Raw genomic sequence first — 23,582 nt, forward strand, 5'->3', positions numbered from 1 at the left:
AGAAAAAAAAGAAGAGCTTCGATTGGCTCAAGAGAGACGGGAGTTGTGCGAGCAGAAAGAAAAAGAAGAGCTTCCATTGGCTCAAGAGAGACGGGAGTTCCGTGAACATGCTCGAAAAATGAAGGAGCTCGAAATCGCGTCGAACGGAGGGAATATGGCGCGTCTAAGCCCTGTAGCTTCGGTAGAGGAGTAAGGGAGGCAGAGATTGCAGGATCTCGTCTCACCATATCGCGTGGGAGGCGATATTGCACTCTTTTTGGTAAATTTCGAACGTGCATGCGGGAAGGTGCCCATCGACAAGAGCGCTTGGTCGGACAAGTTACTTCCTCTCCTTCCCTGCGAGGCGGCCGAAGTGGTGGCTCGCCTCTCACGTGAAGAGTGTGATGACTACGAGAAGGCAAAGAGCGCACTGCTTAGAAAGTACCGGATTTCTGCTGAAGCCTTTAGGCAGCGGTTCAGGAAGCCAAAGAAAGGCGGAGAGTCACATACTGACTTCGCATACCGGCTTAAAGTCAACTTAAACGAGTGGCTTAACACCGCTTAGGTGCACGGAAGTCATGACAAGGTACTGGAGTGCATCGCACTAGAGCAGTACTAAAGCGCGATTCCAGAAGATCTGAGGATATGGCTGCAAGATAGGCTAACAGATAGAGACCTAGACAAAGCGGCAAAGCACGCAGACGAGTATTGCGTTCGCCGAAACCTCCAAAGCAAGGCAGGATACGATAACAGGTTAGGAAAAGGAGAAACCTATTTAAAGGGAATCCCCGACCAAATGGTGCCACCAGCACGAAGGGATCACCGAACAGAGAAAGCGGGATCAAAAGGAGGAGGTAGCGAAAACAAGATGGAGTCACCCAAATCTGCCGATTCGTCGAAACAGCAGGCACCTGGAGCTCGCACGTTTGAAGCGGGAAAGCCCATTGTCTGCTATAATTCCAACATAGAGGGTCACACCTCATTGAACTGATGGCGTTCGCGTGCATGCGAGATTCGGAGGAAAACCTTAAATTGCTGGAGCCATACATGCGGGACATGGTGATAAATGGCAAGAAATTCAGAGCACTGCGGGATTCAGCGGCTACCATGCATGTTGCTCACGCGTCCTGTGTTTCCTCCATGAACTACACCGGCGAATGCGCCTGGATTAAGCAGGTCGCCGAAGAACAGAGTGCATGCTTGCCTATAGCGAAGGTGACCCTAGAGGGGACTTTTGGCAGACTAGACACAGCAGCGGCAGTTAGCGCAAACTTGCCTACACACTTGCCCTACCTGTTTTCGAACAAATCCGAACAGCTGCTGAAAGATAACGGTCTCTCGCCTCGCGCTTGGCTTGCATGGCGCTAACACGTTCTCGAGCGCGAGAGCTCGCAAAGAAACTCGACTACGCTCCGATAAATGAGCAGGCACCGAACCATTCTCTCGACCAGCCGGGGTATCCTTGCAGGAAAACTGACCCGTCTAAACCGCATGAGCATGACCATGAAGGTGTTCCCGAACAAGCGGTAGCTCATGAAATCTAACGAACTGCCGATGCCGTAGAGAATGGGGCAACAGGAACCAACGCGAAGGGTTCGACATTAACACCTGCTTACACTTGTTGGGAGGTGTTGACTAAGGTTGATAGGAAAGCACTTATTGCAGAGCAGAAAAGCGACCCATCGTTAAGAGCTCTAATTAATAAGGTGAGCGAGGGAGTCGCCAGAAAGAACATCAGCTTTCATGAGAAATCAGGCCTTCACTGCCAGAAATACTGCGACTCAAAGGGACGCGCATATGAGCAACTCCTAGTGCCTGAGAAGTACCGGCGGCAGCTTCTAGAGCTCGCACACGAAAATGCATGGGCGAGCCACCTGGCCATAAAGAAAACAAAAGCTAGATTAGCCCTCGAATACTACTGGCCTCGCTGCTGGAAAGATGTGGAACAGCTTGTTAGATCTTGCGACACCTGCCAGCGGGTCGGCAAGTCGACGGATAAATGGAAAGCACCCATGACTCTAGTTCCTATAATTACAGAGCCCTTTCGGCGTCTTGTAATAGATACTGTCGGCCCACTGCCAGCGTTCAACTCTGGCTGTCGCTACATTCTGACCTCACTGTGCGTGGCAACCAAATTTCCCGTGGCCAATCCCTTGAAGGAGCTAAGTTCCGCATGTGTTGTAGACGCCCTTTTGTCAATTTTCTCTCGCGTGGGGTTCGCTGTAGAGATACAAAGCGATAACGCGAGCGTGTTCACAAGCTGCTTGACTACAACGTTCTTTGAACGGTGTGGGATTAAAATAATCCGCAGTTCCATTCACCACCCTCAGTCAAATCCAGTCGAGCGTATGCACTCAGTGCTGAAGCAGATACTTAGGTCTCTGTGTTTTGAGCATAATGGAGATTGGGAAGGCTGCATTCCAGCAGTACTCTTTGCAATGAGATCCGTCCCCCACGAAAGCACAGGATTTAGCCCCGCTGAACTAGTCTACGGGCGTGACTTGAGGACCCCATTGCGCATGCTAAGGGAGTCATGGGAGGGTTACGGAGAGGATCCCTGTGTAGTGGAACACGTCCTGAAGCTACTGGAAAGACTTGCGAAAACCAGAGACCTCGTGGAAGCAAATGTCAGAGCAGCGCAGTCACTGTCTAAACTGTACGACAAATCGGCACGCAAGCGCACCTTTCAACCTGGCGACCAGGTGATGTTGCTGCGTCCGTCAAAAAGGAACAAGCTTGAGGTGCAATGGGAAGGGCCAGCTAAGGTGGTTTCCAAGCTTTCGAACAATAACTATGAGGTAAAATTTAAGAACAAACACAATCGGATAATCCACAGTAATTTGATGAAGCCTTATGTGCAGCGTCAGACCATAGTTAACACGGCGCTGAACATGCCAGAGGAAGAGATCTCAGACATACCTTATGTCATACATGAGGACGAGCAGGCAGTGAATGAGCTGCTAAATTCAATCGACAGAGAGCCACGTTTGATGGAAAGTCAACGAGTAGACATGAAAAACGTCGTCCGCGACTTTGAGGAGGTGTTTTCAAACAAGCCAGGAAAAACAACCCTCGTCGAACACGACATTCAGCTGTCCAGCGAACAGTCGATCAGAAGCAAACCGTACCGTGTCTCTCCAAGACAAAAATAAATCATTGAGATGGAGATCCGCCGTATGTGCGAACTTTGCGTCATAGTGCCCTGTGAAAAGGACTATACGTCACCAATCATAATTGTAGAGTTTCCAGGCAAGGATCCGAGACCTTGCGTGGACTACCGGAGACTGAATTCAATCACAGTGGACCAGACCTACCCATTCCGAACATCGAGGAGAGGGTTGAAATAGTCGCTAAATCAGAATATGTATCCACACGGGATTTAGTTCGTGGTTACTGGCAGCTGCCACTCACTGAGCGCGCCAGCAGGTACGCAGCATTCGTGTCCCCCGAGGGCACGTTTCGCCCTATAATGTTGAGCTTCGGCTTGAAAAATGCTCCGTACTGTTTTTCAAAGTTAATGGACCAAGTGCTGCGAAGACTTGCAGATTTCGCTCTCCCCTGCCTTGACGACGTGGGCGTTTTCTCACAAAACTGGGAGGAGCACATTGAACACCTGCGTATTGTGTTGAGCCGACTGCTTGAGGCTGGTTTAACGGTAAGGGCGGGAAAATGCCAGCTGGGGTGCGCCGAAGTGAACTATCTTGGGCACATGGTTGGACGAGGCCAATGCAGACCTGCAGAACTTAAAGTGGCTGCCGTGGTGGAGTACCGTCGCCCAACCACAAAATCGAAACTCAGGGCTTTTCTTCGCCTAGCAGGTTACTATCAGCACTATGTAAAGAGCTACTCTGATTTAGTCAGCCGCCTGACCGACGCTCTGAGAAAAAGTGAGCCTGCCAATCTTTCTTGCCACCAAAAGAAAGAGAAGGCATTTCAGAGTCTGAAAACGGCCCTAAGCGAGCGCCCAATACTGGCAGCGCCAAATTTCTCGAAACCCTTTATCATACAATGTGATGCCAGCGACCGCGGGTTAGGCGCTATACTTTGCTAGGAAAGCGATGGCAGGCACACACGGCCTGTCCTTTACTTGAGCCGCAAGCTCAGCACGCGGGAAGAGGCGTATAGCACGCCTGAAAAAGAATGCGCATGCCTCGTTTGGGCGATAGAGAAACCGGCATGCAATGTCTCCGGGTCCCGTTTCAAAGTAGAAACGGACCATTGCCCTTTGACTTGGCTGCACAATATGTCACCCAAAAATGGTCGTCTACTGAGGTGGAGCCTGGCACTCCAGAACCAGATCTTCGAGGTTCGCTACAAGAAAGGCAAGCTCCACACAAATGCCGACGGGCTAAGCTGAGCCTTTCAGCTAGCAAAGATTTTACCAAAAAGGGATGTCCCCCAAAATTTTAGTTTTGGAGGTTTATTTCATATTCTCTTCCTAATGAAGAGCGTATATCTCCCACTTTCTTTGGAGTAATGTTGTTCATAATCAGGTAACATACCTAGGAGTACACTTTCCTTATTTCGGCCAGGATAAGTAAGAGCGAGTGGTGTAACGTTCCTTGACTCTGAGGTATTGGGGCGGGCAAAATTGAACGCCACGTCGGCCAAATCCAGTCACCTATTCCCGTACCGCGTGCCCTCTAAGCACCAACTTGATTTCATTTAGCGATTTTTTTTCTTATCCAAGTGCGCCTCGAGCGGGAGCACACGCCTTGGACAGGTGCCCTGTCTAAACTACTCAGCGGGAGACACTAAACATTTGATTTCTTCAAGTTTTAGTTGAAATTTTGTTTTGCTAAGTGCAGTTAGCCCTGAGTTTTGGTCTGGCGGGATGAGTGGGTTCTGAAGGCACTTGCTTTTGTCAGGTGTGGTTTGGCGTCTATGATCCCTTTTGGCTACCATTGCAGAGAATTTCCCAAAACGGCCATCTGACGAGGGGAAGCGATGCCGAGCTTCGGCACTGAGGGTCATCAGAAGACTCCCAGAGAGTATCTGGCTCCTGGCACGACCAGTCAGCCGAGCTACGTGCGAGCTACGTGCGAGCAGTTCATCTTTCGGGCGCAATATCTGGCGGCGGGGGTGCTGTTGTGCTCGCGCTTCCTTCCTGCTATGGAGTTCGGCGAAGTTGGGCATGGGCAGCATTCCCTGAAGACCACCGCGAGGGTCGGTGAGCCCTCTGGGGGAGACGTGGCTGCAGGAATGCCGGAAGCAGCGACAACAATAGCGTCCCACGTGTTCGAACAGGAATGCCGGAAGCAGCGACGACCATAAGCGTATTCGTTCCGGTCCTCAGACGACGAAGTGCGGTATCAGTGTGGTCCCCTTCGGTCACGCTGGGATTGAACAATTGCCCAAGTGCCGCACCTTCGACAGAGCTTCCGCATTCCGGTCACCAGTACAAGATCTTTCAACCCCTGCTGGGTACAGCCTGCATTCCTGTGTCATGCAGGCGCCTTCAGGGTTAACATGGGCACGGTCCGGACACACGTGCGCGCCCACCTGGAGGCCGCGTGGACGACAACGTGACCGGGTCCTGTTCCTTTTCCCTCGACCGAGCTGCTAGAAAACATCAGGACCGCCCTGCCACGGGTAGTACCATCAGTGCCATCGTGTGATTGAACATCATTCTTCGAACTGTATTCCCAAGCTAGGGATCTGGGGAATATGAAGTGTATTTAAGGAGCTGCTGGTTTGGTACCAGAAGAGAGCCCCCTTCTTGAGAGATACCAGACTCCCGACTGCTAAGAAGCTCTCTTTACTGTGAAGCACTCTCAGTTGCCCGTACTTGTACATTATGTAAATAGTCCTTGTATAAACTTTTGCAAGTTTTCTTCCTCCGATCGTCCTCATCTCTTCTCCGGCCCGGTCACGCTACCTGAATACCAACAACTGGTGTCAGCGGTGGGATGCTGCTACCTGAATTCCAACAATGATCGTTACAGCATGTTATACATGACAACTGGCGCACGCTTATCAGCTAGACAATCCGAATGTCAATAATGTGGACCGGGTTGTGGGCACTCTTTGTAATGCGTCATGCAGGCATGTGTAGTAATGTGCGATCCATGTGGATCTCAAAATGGAGGTGAAAGTGGGTGGATGGGAACCTGGTAGGACGAGAAATTACATCGTTGTCACGTGACTAGGTTTGATGGCACATTACATCGCTGTCACATGACCTGGTATGACGTCATAAACACATGATGACATCAATAATCATACTAATTAGTCTGAGCATTATCTAATTGTACTAATTAGCACTAATCCATTACGTGCCATAATCATTTCCGTCCTGTGACTCGTCGGCTCGTGACGTCGGATAGCGCCGCTTCCTGCGGACACTTTCTTGCGGATACGACCTTGAAAGTTCGCCATCTAATGCTTTCGCATTAATAAAAGAAGCCGCTCGCTTCTACACAGACATAAATACAACGTGACTCTGCTGGTGTACTACAGTCGCAGCTTGTTAAATGACGGCACGTAGCGTGGTCGAGTCGGAGCATGGGGACAACAGAGTCGAAGAATTTCTCCGGAAAGTAACAGCGATGATCCATAGACCAGCTTCGTTGGAGTGCAGCGTAGATATTGGTTAAGTGCAGTGCGGAGACTCAGGAGAACCAACAATAAAGACGTTGTCCAACGAATGGTATCGAGTTTAATTATAGAGACTAGAAGGTCTTCTAGCCCATATAGTTTAGGCGAGACCTTGAGTGAGCGATGAAACTGTCCACTCATAATTTCCGTTGACGAAAGGATGGTAAGCTGTAGCGCAAATTCTTGAATTTCCGAGCAGGGCCAAATGTTTTTAAAGATCAAGGAATCGAACTGTGGACCGCGCTGTGTGGCGACAACTAAGGTAACTCCACATCTGGACACCGTACCTGATATACGAAGGTTATAGCGATGGTTTCGCTGGCAGCGTTAGGCACAGAGAATGCTTCTGGTCAACGAGGTAGAGTGCAGCTCATTACAGTGTCAGATGATGGCAGTGGGCCTAAAATATCGATGGGAACCTTGTACAAGCATTCTGATGATGGTGGAAAGAAGCGTCACTAGGTTTTAAACTGCTTCATCGTAAGCCAGGCAGCCACGGATAAATACGCGGACATCCCTTTTGATTCAACATAAAACACTGCGGCAGGAAGTGTTGCGTGGCGCGAATTCCGGGAAGGGAAAGATTGTGGACAGCGTCTAAGACGAGGCAACGAAACGTAGAGGGGATCAAAAGACATTGATTGCCTGTTTATGTGTCGCCAAGGATAAAGGCCGGGAATGCAGGACGGGAATGAGCACTTCTCGAATAAACAGTGTACCGGGAGCCTTGCGAAGATCTGCGGTCAGAGCATTCTGGTGCTGCGCTGCGGCAAGGGCAGCAAAGTCGATTCAGCCGTTGCGACAGAGGAGAGTGCGTCAGATGGACCATTATCGAGACCTTCCATGTGTCTGAATTCTGTCATGTACGGATGGCGATGAATTTCGTGTGGCGAGAATGTGCTTGATAGCGAAAGTCAATGGATTGCGGTCGGTCCCAACGTGGAATTGCCGACCTTCGATTGGGCTTGAAATGCTTCATGGCCGTTGCGAGGAGCTCGTGGCAGAAGTGCACTGTTTGAAAAATAAGCCCAAATGGGAGCAAATGACTTCTCTAGCGCACGCTCATATGGGGGTTTTATATCCTGCATCAATATCTAATATTTCGTTTACTCTCTTAGAGATGTGAGATATGTTGGAATTCTAGAGATTAAATGTCTTCCTCCCCGGTATGGAACAAGGCGATAGGGCCCAGCGTGTGTGGGTGGGCCGGTAGGGATCATGTCATGCGCGACATCATACTTGATGTCAGCATGAAGGTTGATGTTCGCAGCAGGGAAGGCACTCCTCAAGGAGATCGTCATGTACTCTGGTGTGCTGAAAATGACGTGTGTGGCCACAAGCGATTCGCGTACCGGCAGTCCTTGCAGGGCGCAAGTTGCGTCGCGGCTTCGACGTTGCGCTTGCTTCGCACATCAACAAGCAGTTTTAGTTTAGTTTAAAAGGTTTAACGTCCCAAAGCGACTCAGGCTATGAGAGACGTCGTTGTGGAGGGATTCAGGATTTTCGACCACCTGGGGTTCTTTAACATGCACTGACATCTCACAGTACACAAGCCTCTAGAATTTCGCCTCTATCGAAATTCCACCCCCGCTGCCGGGATCGAGCCCGCGTCTTTCGGGCCGGCAGCCAAGCGCCGTAACCACTCAGCCACCGCTGCGGGTTAAGCAGCAGTTTTAGTGAGAAAGAAAATCAGCCTCTAGGATAGGGTGGGTAACGTCAACAACGAAATAAACGCCAGAAGCACTAACTTAGGGTGTGAGCATGCTCTCCGTATGCCTCCTCTGGTGTTTTCTGTTTGTTTGTTTGTTTGTTTGTTTGTTTGTTTGTTTCTTGGAACGGAGGAGAGCAGCTTTATTGGAGAGCCTGACCGACGATATGTTAGAAAGCTAGGCTGCGTTAAAATACGCTCACTTGTGCCCGAGTGTCTACAAGGAAGCAAAAACCTGAGATCTCAGAACCTAATTGTCTAAAATGAGGACCTATAGCGACTGATGCCGACGGAGACAGCGCTCTCCGCTGCATTCCCGGGGAAGGCCCTGTCCTGCCCTTGCTCACCGGAGTCATTGGGTGTTAAAGTAGCGCGTCAGCGAGGTGAAGGCTGAGGGTCGATAGACGCGCTGCTCCAGCAAGGTAGCCATCGCAGCACGGAACTTGTCTCGAAGACTCTGCAGCGCCGATCGGAAACGTATACGTGGCCGAGAGTGTTCGCCGAGAAAACGCGTGGGACAGATACCTATGACAGAGTCGTCAAGCTCAGCGAGCGTGTACAAGGATAATTCGTGGGCGGGAACGCGCCCCATGCAAAGCGAAAAGGCAAGCGGGGGAAAGTGCTGGTAAGAAGTGCCGGCTTTGTCACAGAGGAGTGACTTGAGGAGCCGCAGCAAGTAAAAAGGTTTGCGATGTCCCACTTCTTAAAAAAAAACAAAGCGAGCTCTTGCAGTTGGCGGTGCTCTGACGTCGCAGTTCGATCGATCAGCTCGACCGCCAACGTGTCAAAGGGGAACGACTTTGACGATCAGCTCAACGACTTCCACGGCGATCTGCAGTGAGATGGAGGTGCAGACGGGGTTTTCTGCGGGGATATTCGGGGAATGGCATATCGGCATTACGCCTATCTTCAGAAATGTAGACCTCGATATGTCTGCGAAGGAGCCGGTGTGGAATGCGGCGGACGCTACGTGCCGAGAGGCTGTGTGTTATGCTCGATGCTCATACAGCCATTCCGGCTGTCTGTTGCGCGCTTGCGTCGCCTGCCCAGCGGTGGCAGACGAGCGCCGTTAGTGTGTGCGTGGGTGCGCGCCGGCTATCGGTCCTACCAGCAGCAGATGCTAGAGGCAGCAAAGCGGCTCGAACTGGCGAAGGTGGTCGGCGGCTAGCTCCAGACCGGCTGCCAGCAGAAAAGGCAAGACGCTGGCTGCAGTAAAGCGTGGCGTTGCTAAGCGTTGCAATGAAAGTTTCAGCGGTATACGTGTAGCCGCGCCTGTGTTCGAAAAGGAAAACCAAAATGCCCGCTGACTTCTTTTCCCTGGAGAGAAACGGGGCGAGTCACAGTCGCTGCCAAGCGGGATCGAGGGAGCAGGAAAGCGCAGGATTCGAAAAATACGGGAAGGCTCAACCTTGGCCGCGATTCCTCCGGGAGCGTAGACGCCGTGTCGCGCCTCGGCGAGGTAGGCGCCGGAGGATCATATATCGGGGTGGCATCGCGCCACTTTTGTCCCATGTCTGCGGCTCGGCCGCTCATCCGTAGGGTGTCTCGGGCGGCGCCCTGCATGAAGACAGTTTGTGAGTGACAGCATCGAAATAGATGGGCCTCGGAGATGGCCTTTCCGCGAAACTGGGTTCACCAGAGGTCGGAACAAGTCGTATCAGTGGGAAAGCGAGAGCGTTCGCCAAGCTCCCCGCCATAGAAACGGGAATACTCTGGAATCACGGTAGTGGAGAGTGTACAGACTTGTACATGCAGTGTTGGTCGAGATTACTTATCATCTTTCCCCGATCCTTGATTGGTTGTGTTTTCTTTTCCTCGAAGATTTATTGGGTGATTGTTTGTGAATTTACCACATTGGTTATTGTCCCACCCAAGGCGGGGCGATAGGGTTTAAAACTAGCTGTGTTGGCGGGACTAAGTGGTGGTCTCGTCAGTCTCGACGAATCAGAAAAATGTAAATAAGAAATTTCTTTTGCTTGTATCTTTCTTTCTGTTTTTATTAATCGTTAATAAAGAGTGGCCTCGCGCAAAGTGATTGTGAAACAGCGAATCTGCAAGACGTAAAGCATACTGTAACCATCATCATCATCCTCATTTTCCTCTATAAGATCCGGAGTGAAAATTAACTGCTGCCCTTCGAAGGACACGTGATCCTCTCTAGACATCCCCAACGAGACTATCGGCCTTCCCCACGGCTTTCTGGGAATTCGGCGTGAGTCCTTGGCCGGCTGCAGGACCCACGAATGTGGAAGGACCGTTGGGCGAAGAGGACCCCGAGAAAGGAAGAGGGCCCCAGTAGCACGGCGGATGAAGCAGAGACAACGCAAGCAGTGCCTCCCGACGAGTGGGAGGCCGACTACGATCCACTTCCCCCAAAAATCACAATCACCAAGATGTGCGCCGGATGCCGGGAAGAGAGGCAGACCTCGGGACCACCGAAGCAACGTGACCGCCATCCCAAGATGAGCGGACCGCAGTGAAGCCGCTACCTGCCAAGCCAACAATCAGCTTTCCTACAAGCCAGCGGTGAGCGGACCTCCCAGTTTCGCCTTTGGGCAGAGCTAATAATAACGTTTTGCAGGGTTACCGTTTTGTTCGCTCTTTCATTAAAAGCTAACTTCGATCCCAGCACCGCGCATTTTTAACCTTTTACCCAGGATTAACAAACTGCATCATTCTTTGAAGGATGTTATCCCATGCATAATGAATGCGATGAGAAGGTAGCGGGTATACTCGTATGCAGAAATAATTTGTTCCACCCTGTGGGCTCGGTATTTGTTTGGCTGGCTTGAGCTAAATTGTCGTTCTCAAAGAAAAAAATCTGCTGTGTGGCGCGCCTCGCTGTTTCGTGACACCGAACCTATCTTCCCGTGGAACTAATTCGAGATCATTTGATGTGACTGGAAAGGAAATGGTAGAAGGGGTGAATCTGTTGAAGCTTTCTATGGAAAGTTTTTTTTTTCTTTTCGCCTTTGTATGCGTTCGAACATGGATAAAGAATTCAGTTCGGTCCGAGTAAAAATGCGAGAATGCCGCTGATATAATAGAACGATTTTGTTGCGGGAAACTTTTGCAACTTGAAGTAAACCAATCTACTTGTTAGAAAATTCGGGTCTTTTCCGTTTAGTTTTACGAGCCAGGTCAGATGAGAGCGCACTCGGTGTGTGTGTGTGTGTGTGTGTGTGTGTGTGTGTGTGTGTGTGTGTGTGTGTGTGTGTGTGTGTGTGTGTGTGTGTGTGTGTGTGTGTGTGTGTGTGTGTGTGTGTGTGTGTGTGTGCGTGCGTGCGTGCGTGCGCGCGCGCGTGCGTGCGTGCGTGCGTGCGTGTGTGTGTGTGTGTGTGTGTGTGTGTGTGTGTGTGTGTGTGTGTGTGTGTGTGTGTGTGTGTGTGTGTGTGTGTGTGTGTGTGTGTGTGTGTGTGTGTGTGTGTGTGTGTGTGTGTGTGTGTGTGTGTGTGTGTGTGTGTGTGTGTGTGTGTGTGTGTGTGTTAGGGAGAACACCTGGTCGCGCCAGCTGCCGCATAGACACGCGAGCCGCACAGGTGCGATCGAAGTAATAAACCACTACCCCCCGCACCCTGAATAACCCAGCAACTTCAATAACTCTTCTGTTGAGCCTGGTTGGGGCATGATAATAATACAGATTATCGATGTTCGCAAAACATTAGACGATCCACGTACACGACAGAAACTCAAGGACAGGTGCAACACTAACAACTGTGTGTGTGCGTGTGTGTGTTTTGCGCACATCGATCATCTGTATTATAAAGCCGCCGTGGTGTCTCAGTGGTTATGGCGCTCGGCTGCTGGCCGTCGGCGGGGGTGGAATTTCGATGGAGGCGAAATTCTAGAGGCCCGTGAGCTGTGCGCTGTCAGTGCACGTTAAATAACCCCGTGTGGTCGAAATTATCCCGGAGCCCTTCACTACGGCGTCTCTCTTAGCCTGAGTCGCTTTGGGACGTTGAACCCCCATAAACGGTCGCTTTCTTAATTCCGCGAATCCTGCGCCAGAACCTGTGCACAACGTAATGAGGCATCACCCCAGACACGAAAGTTCACGTGCGTTAATCTGTGGTGAAGTACTCGATATGTTACAGGGATGTCATTTTGTTGTAAAAGATGCAAATTGCAACAAGTGCAGATATCGTCATCACTTGCAGGGCACGGTGGTCTGGTTGTGAATTTCCGCAGGAACATAGCAGTAGTCCACAGCCTCCCATTACCTCGCGATCGCCTTCCGATGCCAGGGGCTGGCACCGTCGATTCGGGTCGCTGTCGTTATGGTGTCCACATTTCGACAGGTGCGATGGGCATACAAGCTTGATGGTCACCATGGCCAAGATTTTTTTTTCTGGAGCGGCTCAAGATAATTCCTGCATGTCCGGAAAGGGTGGGGGAGGGGGGTAGACTACTGTTACGAAGGAATTTAACTACTTTCCATCCACGGCGTGAGGTTTAGTGGCGCACTGCGTACATTGCAGAGCCCCAATAAGGCTGCATATATCTTTTCCTGGAAATTATGGAAACATGACGATCAAGTTTTATTTCATTAGTAATATTGCTTAGCGGAGCGCACAGGTAGGTCACACAACGAAACATCACACAGGGGAGAAAGCTCAAGTTCCGCACGGGCACAATCAATCACTGCACGGTGGGTCGAGAGGAAATCGCAGCCGAGGATGACATCGTGAGAGCAGGCGGTCAGCACAACAAACTCGATGGTATAGGCGACGTCGTTGATAGAAACGCGGACAGTGCAGGCTGCGATGGGGTGGATGCGCTGAGAGGTGGCCGTACATAGTGAAAAGTCAGACAGCGGCGTTGTCACCTTACGAAGTTTGCGGCGAAGAACATCACTAATTACTGACACTGCAGCACCCGTGTCGACGAGCGCAAGAACGGGGACGCCTTCAACAGACACCTCAATCACGTTAGCAGGAGAACACGGAGGACTTAAAAAGTTGGCAAAACACGCAGTTCTTGCCTCCTGAACTGCGGCAGTCAGTTTTCCTCTGGGAGAGGGTCCGGGCGGCGGAGCATCGGAGAAATGGAACGTCGACAAGGGGAAGGCGAGCGGCGAGTAGGGTACTGGGAGCGATGTGTAGAGGAGGCAGAAGAGACATTAGGCAAGGGCGGCCCGGAATCGTAGCGGAAATTGCGCATGAAATGGCCAGAACGAGGAGATCGCTGACGGCAAAAGCGTGTGACATGGCCCGGAAGACCGCAGGAATAGCATATCGGTCGATTGTCCTCGGTACGCCAGGGGTTCGTAGGGTTTCGGCGGGGTCGACGAACCGGGACCTGCGGCGGGGGTATTGACGGCGGTGGAGCATAAAAGGCCGGGCTGCTAGGGTAGGCGGCAGAGGTGGGCGAGCGCCGTGTACCGGTGACTGCTTCAGCATAGGGGAGCGGCGCTGCCACAGGAGGAGGTGGGGGACTGGATGGCAGAACTGCAGCGACCTGCTCCTGAATAGCACGACGGATAGTGGGTGTGAGAGATGGCGCCAGGTCGTGCGGAGGGCAGACGGGGTCGGGAATGTGATGCAGCAGAGAAAGCTGGCGAGCGATCTCTTCGCGGATGAAGTCTTTAACCTGCTGCATGAACAGGGACTGCTCAGCAGACGAGCCACCAAGGGCCAAGCCAGCAAGACCCCCCGCAGGCGCGCCGGACTGCCGCGTAGATGCGCGTTGCTTGCGGCGTTCGTCGAAGCTTTGGCACAGCTGGATGACGGTGGCGACGGAGGTGGGGTTCTTCGCCAGCAGCATCTGGAAAGCGTCATCGGCTATGCCTTTAAGTATGTGGTTGACTTTATCCCCTTCGGACATGGAGGGGTTGACACGGTTGCACAGGTCAACGATGTCCTCGATGTAGCTTGTGAATGTCTCGGAAGGGAGCTGAGATCGAGCACGAAGACGTTGCTCGGCGCGAAGCTTCCGGACGGCGGGGCGGCCGAAAACGTCGGCGAAGCTCGTTTTAAAGGACGACCAGGTTGGAAGATCGGCCTCATCGTTGCGAAACCATAGGTTGGCAACGTCCGTTAGGTAGAAGAGGACGTTGCTAAGTTTCACGGAATCGTCCCACCGATTGTAAGTGCTGATGCGCTCATAGGAGGCCAGCCAATCGTCGACGTCTTGGTCATCGGTGCCACTAAATGGAGAAGGGTCACGCTGGCGCTGCACCCCGTGACAGAGTACGGTGGCAGGGATGGGCTGCGATGGTTCGCTCGGACCTTCCGGCATGGTGGCGGAGACGAGGAGCGTTCCACTTCGTGGCGGAGACGAGGAGCGTTCCACTTCGAAGTTCCAGGATGAGGACCGGGACGGAAACCGAGGCACCTCCACCAAGTGTCAAGGCGTTTATTTGAAGCACAGGTCGGTTGGTCTTGGTTGACCGGCGACACGACGGGCACACTCACAGGCGTCGTTCGAAAAACCCAGCTGCACTTCGTCTGCTTCTTCGTTGTCCCGCTTGAACTCGTCCGCTTCTTCGCTGCGCTGCGCCTGTCGGTCCCATTACACCTTCCATAAACTGTTTATTGCAGTTGTACAGCACACGGGAGTTTCTGCGTTTCGCCTCAGCTGGACGCACGTTCTTGGGTTCAGCAGTCAGTCGCCATAACCCCTGAGCCACCGCGGCGGATAACCAACTCATCGCGAATTCACCGATCGCGTGCCCCCGTTGCCACTGCGCGCAGTTTTACGCGTGCTTTTGCGCAGAGTGAGTTTACTGCTACGAATGCATTCTCACAAGATGGACTGAGCAACGCTTCTGCGGGGAAGTAAACGAGCCGGCTGCCAAAAGGGTTCCTTTCTGTTTAGATGTCTTATTCACGCACATTCCTCGTGTCACCCTGCCGTATCTGCATCTGGGCTATACGATGCACGCCGTAGCAGGGGCTGTACACGTAAACAGGATTTATTTTCAGGGAAGGGGAGTGCAGAACAAGAGCACTGCCAGGAGAGTAGTGTGTGCGGGAAGGTCTTAATTTCGGCATGGGGTGACGGGTGGGAGGAGGGGGGGGGGGGGGGTTGCTACACTTTTCGTCGAAGTGGAGGGCTTAGCATAGCGCATGCTGAGGTTCTGAATACGCACCGAAATTTCCGCACAAAAGTAGCGATGCGACTCAGATTGGAGTCGCGACCTCGTGTCCAGTAGCAACACGCCCACACAGCCACTGCTGCGAGTCGGCAGTGTTTTATTCAATTCTGCATAGCGCGACAAACAGCTTGACGCCACATATAAAACTGCCCTAAGTGCGTGCAGATTTGAAAAAAAAAATCAGATATGCCAGCATGGGCAAGTTCAGACGGATTTGGTTTGGGATGCATGAAGAATGTTGGACACGAAAAAGTAGAAAATGCCTCCCTCACCGGAAACGCGGACCTGTACCCATAGCTGCTCATTTTAGTTCCGCGAGTTGCATCCTTTACAGCCTCCTACGGCGCTTGTGCGGCTATCTCGCTTGCGCGGCCAACCTCCGTTTCAGCCAGGCACGATAGGCGCGATAATCGTGGCATAGTGCGGGCTTGGCTCGGCGGACAGAATGACGTGATCGCAAAACCGCAAGCAAAGACATCTTCGCCCACGGATGGCACGCATCGAGCTCGGCGTGGGAAGGCGGAGAGTAAGGCGACGCACGAGAATCGAGCGAAATTCAGCACAAAAAAAAAACAAGAAACGCTTGCGAATCGCACCTCCAAGACATTTCGACCGCTTGCAGCGAAGGGGAAAAACGCTTTCCACTGCGAGCATGGTCATGGCGCTAGGTGATAAGGGCGCACGATATCTTTCTTTTTTGCTTCTTGAAAGTGCGGTTAACCACAGCGTGGAGCTGCGCGGCGGGTGAGTAAAAGCGCGAAGCACGGTGTGCGGACCGCCAGAACTGCTCCTCCAGAGCTTCGATGCGGAAGAAGCGGCGTCCCTGCTCCAGACTGGCTTCGTGCGAAGACAGCGGCGTCGCGCCGGCTTTGCCCGACGGCTCGATGCAGCAGCCATCCTCCAGCGGCGCAGCTCAGCTGTCCGCGGCTTTCGAGCAGCGGCTGGCAGTCGTCAAGCCTGCGCACACCGACGAGTCACTGGCCGAGCTTTTCGCCCTTATCGAGAGCAACCCGTGCCTCTGGAAGAACGACTCGAGGAGCTTCAAGAACCTCCGGCTCAAGCGCCGCCTCTGGGACCGCTTTGCCGGCCACCTTCAGAAGCGCTTCCCCATGCTAGGACCGTTCACTCCCGGTAAGTTTTGCCATGTCTGTCTTTTTGCAGCGACCTCTTTCTACGACCACGTAACGTGCACGACGCGATAGGATACCTTCCTTGTTGGTTAATGCTCGCAATATGCACCTTCGCATTCACTTGGTGACGGAGATAATTTTGGGAACCTCGGTGGTAGTTGCTATCGCAACGAGGAGCGGCAGCCTTTGGGGCTTTACGCGGGACGCCACCTGGCAACAGCGCTGAATGTGTCTTTCTAGTAACTTTTCAGGGAGGTACATACAACCTGTTTAAGCGAGCGAGTTGCGTCCACCATGCATCCTCCTAGATTCCGGCTAGGCCCCGCAGTTCATTCCACGAGCAATCCAAGTGACTTCAAACAGCGCGTGGCCCTCATACGGAGGGGCCAACTTAAACGCGTGAGAACCCACCACCATCGATTGGCTAATGTAACTGCAGCACACGAAAGCCTCCGTCCTCGTCTTGGTTCCTGCTCACGTTTTCCTCTCTTTATTTCCTTCCGTTTAAGCCTCCAGCGCATTTTGTTTCACATTCGGACCATTCCTGCTTATTCCGTGAAAATGAAGCCAAGAGGCGGGTTCTTTCCTATTTTACTCGAAGCCGCGCAGTTGAGAAGTTGTAACGCGGTTCGGGGGACGGGGGAGCGGTCGGACGTCGCTTCGAATAGCCTGTCGGCCACTGAACGGGCCCAGCCCAATACTGATGTCCTTGCGTTCCAGATAACCTGCGGTATGTGTACAGCATCAAGCGGCGCCAGTACTACGATGAGCTGAAGGACAAGACTGCGCGCACGAAGTCCGGAGAACTGGAATACACGGGCCGGTGGAAGTTCTTCGACTGCCTCAGTTTCCTGCGCGTTCACTCGGAGCCTTTCCGTGCCGCCGTCGTCAGCCCTATGCTGCACTTCGAAAAAGAGCAGCTGGTGAGTCATTCCTCTCGCGTCCACGTCGAGTCACGCGCACCGATATATCTGCGCGTCCGCCTGACGGTTTCGCGGTGGCTGCGGCCCATTTCCCCTTTCCCTCGCAGAAAAGATACCCCCCCCCCCCCCCCCTGAGGAGTATAGAACAGTGTAACACGTAAAGCGAGGCAACATGCGCGTTTTGGCGCTCGGCAGTGTCGTGCTAGCCACTGCCCCACTTCCGGACTTCTGGAAACGACTTTTGCGGCCTCGCTTTCAACCGCGCTGTGGTTCGTCGCGATGCAAGTGATCTGGGGGCTCTCACTTTAGGAAGTTGCCACCATTTGTTCGAAGCACTTCAAGAAAACCCCTTGCTCCATGCCCTGCATGCGGATGTCTGTCAGACGAATGGAATTTACGTTTCATATGAGCGTGATAATATGGATCGCGCGGAGGCAAAGACGAAGCGGAGCGTGTGCACGTATTCGTGCGCACGTGGCCTCGTCCTGTGTTCGGCGCGAGCTAGCGCATGCGATCGCGTACGTGGCACGTACGTGGCAGTTCGTGGCAGTGTTTGCTTCTCGCTGCGATCTCGAGCGTTGCAGTGGTGGAATGTGGTATGGCCGCTGAGAAACATCCCCTTATGACAGCACCTCCCCGCCAGCCAGCGTCTTACCAGCCATGTCGCTCCGCACATGAATGTAAGGGCTTTCTTGTTTAGCATTTCAGCTTCCATGTTCCTCAGTGTCGCGCTATTTCGCGTGGCGTCGATAAATATGTGATTTGACGTGTGAATGCGATGTCTCAGTCCAAGGCTCCTAAGCGGACCTGGTCCCACGGTTACCTGCTCCTTGCACGAGAAGAACTTTTACGATATTTTAGTGCACTAACTCAAATGTACACAAAGTAGAGGACGACACGGAATGCGCGATAGACGAGCACATTTAAGTAAATTGGTTCGGTGGTATGCTTACAGGTCATTCTCTACATGACAGTGCGGTCGCTCTGAGCACTCAGTTAAAACTAATACAAGATTGATGTCTGTCTCCATGTCTCCGGCCGCGATCTGCAAGGCGGCTGTTTCTTAAAGCATGTTGAAGTTATGGTCCATTTACGTGCTCCTCCTTCGTAGTTCTGCTCTCCTCTCGTCATCTATAATTCTGCGACTGTGGCGTCAGAAGGGTTTGTCTCTAGCGTTTCCTTGAAGGCTTGTCTTGTTCCCACGGCTTGAGCAGATGGTCCCGACGCTATGGCTCACCTCACTGTCTCTCTGCAGATCGAGCTAGAAGAAGAGAGTGACGAGACACATTTGGACGACGGCGACACCAGCGTTGTGGAGGCGGAGGAGTCTAGTATATTGCCGGATAGCATCTTGCCTACTGCCGACGCGTTGCGGGTGGCGGCCAATGAAGAGCCTCCAGCCACGCCCAGCACGAGCCTCGAGTACGCCCTCTCCACCTCTCCACCGCCTCTCAAGAAGGCGCGCGCTTCCTCATCCGCCGTCGCCGCGCCGGCCTCCAGCGTGGCTGTTCAGCCGCTGATTCAGACGCCCTCGGATTCGTGCAGCAGCACTGTCGTGCCACGCGTGGAGAATGTGCAGTCGCTGAGCTCCCCTGTTGGCGGCTACTACGACGAGTGCGACCAGTTCGGCAACATAGTCGCGAACTACATGCGACGCCTCTCGGAGGAGGACCGGCTTGAATTCCACTGCCACATCATGAGCTGTACCAAGGACTTCTTTAAGTGTTTTTCACGTTTCGGCGTGAAACGGCGCCTGTGAAGGCTGCAATTGAGGACCACATGGCCGCGAACATCGCAGTCTTTTCCATCACGCGCACTCTTGTGATCTTTTTTTTTCAATACTTTTCCTTTAATACAGTGAAGTTCTTGAAGCTTCATCTCTTTGCTATCACCCGATTGATAAGGATCATACAGGTGCTTCGCTCTGGACAATGTCTTGGCTACACCGCTGTGCGGTCAAATAACTACTGCAAGCTCAGCTGGCGTGGTCAAGGAACTTCAGCTTCAGGATACAATCTTAACGTTGCCAGTTTCGACCTCACGACCAGCGAAAGTCTCCGTGTGCTTTCCTTCGAACCTTTCATGTTTTTTTCCCGCAATGCGCAGCGGTGTATGTACAGTATATAAGTTGTCCTGACTCCGAAGGACGTGTTGTGTGGTGTCAATAAACAAGTAGTACCGGTTTGTGACCATCCAGACAGTTGGTCTCCTCACTTTGCGGCAGCGCTACACCCGCTGTGCCCATCGCATACTTGGCACTCGATGAGACTTGCAGCGTCTACACCGAAAAGGAATCCGTGATGCCGGCTTGAAGGAAATCGTGTTTACCCTGGCCTCTGAGATCCGCACCAAAAACTGGGTCGACGCACATAGTTTACCTTCGAAATCGACCTGCGATGGCGACACCTCATTATTTTCGCCCTCTTCTAGATATAGATGCCCTGTTTTGAGCGGAACTAGCGTCTGTATTAATGAACCACGATAATGTGTAAATTCAGGCCAATTTCAATTTGTCCATAGCGGCCCTTTAAGACATATCTGAGCCAGCAATTCTATCGAACAGAACAGGTCCTAAGACGCGAAAATGCATACAATAACGAGGGAAAAAAGGTCTTTACGATTTGTTTTGATAAACCAAATTGTGGTGCAAATCGCAGGCCTCTTCGCTGTTTTGTGAAACTGGTGTCAAAGCACACTCTAACGCATCAACCTGAAATGATGAAAATCAATATGTTCAGCTTTATAAACTTCGGCATTAAACACAATAATAAAATTGGGTGCGGTTTAACTACTGCTGATAATGGCTAGAGAGCGAAGGCTGTGGTGTATCGGGCAAGTCGACGCGGCTTGGCATCAGTAACGTAGAATGCGTTCCGCGCATTGGATGTGGAGCGCACCCACAATGCCACCCTGGCAGGTGGCAGTTAAATTAATGGTTCTTCGCGAGAGGTTGCAAACCCAATGAACGCTGCGGTCTATTCTACCGCCCACTACCAGCGAATCGAAAGGTCAAAGGTCAAGTGGTGCGACACCATGGCGGACCACATAAGGTAACGCCTGTAACCACACTTGACCTCTGCCTCACTTGAAGGTAAATTTGGGACTCACTGCGAAATCGCCTTTACCTAGCGTAGTGAAGCTTTCGCGTCATAAGGACGTGACTGGATCATACGCAGTGAAGTGCATACCACTATTCTCACCAATGTTTCCTCGCTAGATTTAAAAACCGACTTTCGGCTAACAATCCTGGCGAACTCAAGCTAATGTCTCACGCAAGACTCCTGAATTCAAAAGATCAGCAGTTGCTTTTAGTTTTCTACGCCCAAAAGACCGAGTCGCTCAGATGACCGCTTATAATAGCCTATCCGAAAAATCCTTCTGCGGAACGAGGTCAAAGGAAACATATTTTCCTCTAATGTTGAACGCTGTATTCACTCATAAGACAAGCGTACATAAAATCCGCGTGAAGAGTAATACGCTGCCGCTTAACAGGAACTCTGCGCAATATACAGAATAAGCTGCCAGCGTTCAGAGTTCGCCTTCAGTCCTTAGGTAAGGGGCTGCACTGCACTGCACTGTAATGGAGCACTGCTGAGTGACGAGAGCAAATCTTTCAGAGAATTTGATCAAACATCACCTCGCACTTAGACCATACTTCCCTCTAGTACATACATGGACTCTCACGGACATTGCGGCCCGTGAGACCCTGGGGTTTTTCGTCGCTGTCCTGTTTTTCCCTGTGCTGTTTTTGTGCGCTGTTTTGACGCATGCTGTTTTCACGTGTGCTGTTCTTTCGTGTCCCCGCAGCTGAGAATGAAAGCCTGTTTCTCAGTTACTTTTTGCAAAGGGGGTACATAATGAACCATGAACATCATCGCGATGTGTAAGAAAGTTTGGCAAATTGCTGGTCGAAAAAAACGGCACAGCCGGTCGTGAAATACGACAACCTGTCATTACGACAGATTTTTCTGCAGTATTGAAAAAGTCCTCTGGTTGTGCCGACACAGCTTCCTCTGTTGTTGCGACAGGGGACCGCAAAATACTAGAGAAAATCCTCTTGTTACAACAAGAATTTATTTTCCTTTCCCAAAATAATAAAGGAAAAAATGTTGTGACAACTATTTTCTATACAAATTCATGCTAGAAAGCTATGCGGTGGAGCACATACACAAGAAAAGAAACGAGACTGAACACGTGCTGTCAACTTTTGAAGTCACAGGGGCTGTCTGCCATCACAATATCAGCGCGCAGTCGAATGCTTTCTATACCAGGTGCGTTAGCAAAGTAGCAAGGTTTCTTTAAAAAGTCTTTGAAAAAACTACAGAGAAAACTACAGAGCGCTCGAGCTAGGTGAACGGACAGTGCGACAAGTGAAAATTTTTCACGGTGTTGGTACCCATCGGATTTCTGATTACGCACTAAAAGGCACCACGCGGAGTTGAGACAAGATCCTTGCGTGTGGCTTAATCGAAAACCGTAATCATAAGTAGCGAGTGCGACATTTCAACGCTTTTAACGCGCATCTATTTGGAGCACGAAGTCTGCTCCCGCCAAGCTTACTTAAAACCGCCGGAGGACTCAGCGACAAGAACTAATCACGCGATCGTGTTCGTGACACGCTTACAGAATGCTGCCCGAGATGACAGTCTACCGACGAATGCACGTTAATAACATTTCCTTGGCGTACACAAGAGATACTTCCGTCGTAAGTTGTAAATGTTAGAGCGATCATGAAAAATGGACAGAATTGAAGTCTTCCGTTTCACAAGCCTGTAAAAGCAAGTCTGAGATGTTTAGACAGCGTCATAAAATCGGAAAAACACGAATAGCTTGAGGCATTCTTGCCAAGCTGAAAACCGAGGGTGCATCGTAGCGGATCATGCGACTGTCGACACCTCCGTAACGTTCACACAGTCCAGAATGCTGGTGGAGCCTGGGTGAGCACTGCACCCAAAGGCGGCGGCAAACCCGGGGCTCAGCTTCAGAGCCGCGTTCACCATGTTCCCTACATGCTCTTGAACATTGCACATGAAATAGGCGTAGCGCAGGTAGAAGAACTCGGCGTTGGACATCAGGTACAGGCTCCAAGCTGTCTTTTGTTCGTACCAGTCGGCTGCCGCTGGGCCAGTGGATGACAGGGAGGGCAACACCCCCACCGCTTCCAGTGCGATGTCCAGGCTCATGGCAGTTATGGCAACCACTGGCACTTGAAACTGGCTCAACCCCGGCAGAGAGCTCTCGACGCAGCGGCTGCAATGGAGCGCCCAAGAAGAGTGCGAAGCCTGTCACTGCATCGGCGCGTCAATTAAATCTATGTACTAAGGAACTGCTAAGAATAGAGCTGGCCGCCGCTATGGGTATTCTTTTTCACGCAGCTAACTCGCTAGTTATGCGTATATAAGTGCAGCTTCCTCAGGCAATAATCTTGAAATTGGGAAATTGTAAGACACTGTTCTGGAAATAATGAAGGTAAACGTCCATTATTCCGATATGTAGCCAAATCTTTCTGGTAAATATCTCCAGCGACTGCGTCGAACAGTTAAGACTTCCATAGGAAACCAATGGGGAACGCTTTGGACGATAGCAAGAACGTGAATAGAAAAAATGCAAGACTGCTGTAGACTGATCTGCGGATATATTGATTGCAATAGTGAAATCTTAGATTATATGAAAAAATGGCGGTCATGAATGATTTCTCGCTCAAAAATGCTTTTCTACAGAATTTCTGGGTATGCAAGATTCACAACATCCCTCCAATAAATGCCTGTCATGAGCCTTCTGTATTCTATACCCTGCCTACGTCTATTCCTGTTCCTTAACTAAATTATATAATGATCAATTGGTGTTTCTTTAGCTGTTTGTTCCAATTTTCTGTAGGAGGAGTTTGGAACAAAAAACATAAGTCCCGAGTGGCGACAAAATGCATATTGTGCTCTAGTAAGAAAATTAGGGGTGAGCGAATACCAGAGATTTTCAAATAGCGAACCTAATATCCTTCTATTCCATTCGCTCAACGAATCAAATACTGCATATTCAAAATCATACTGGACGAATGGAACACGTTCAGCAGTTTTTGGATAATTTTTGAATGGCAGACAGGTAGTTCGAATCAGACATGCCCCACTCCAAGAGGGGGCCCGCTACGACGA

At 51.3% G+C, this 23,582-nt stretch overlaps 1 protein-coding gene across 1 annotated transcript; it reads left to right on the forward strand.

Annotated features, from left to right (window-relative positions):
* Positions 1-16,100: 16,100 nt before the first annotated feature.
* LOC144131841 (uncharacterized) lies at positions 16,101-19,633 on the forward strand. The gene is made up of 3 exons (XM_077664466.1): positions 16,101-16,511; positions 17,231-17,433; positions 18,689-19,633. Exons 1-3 carry the CDS (start codon positions 16,184-16,186, stop codon positions 19,190-19,192), a joined length of 1,035 nt encoding a protein of 344 aa, XP_077520592.1. The 5' UTR covers positions 16,101-16,183; the 3' UTR covers positions 19,193-19,633.
* Positions 19,634-23,582: the final 3,949 nt, after the last annotated feature.

This window comes from Amblyomma americanum, chromosome 1 (assembly GCF_052857255.1).
Source record: "Amblyomma americanum isolate KBUSLIRL-KWMA chromosome 1, ASM5285725v1, whole genome shotgun sequence".
Classification (NCBI taxonomy): domain Eukaryota; kingdom Metazoa; phylum Arthropoda; class Arachnida; order Ixodida; family Ixodidae; genus Amblyomma; species Amblyomma americanum.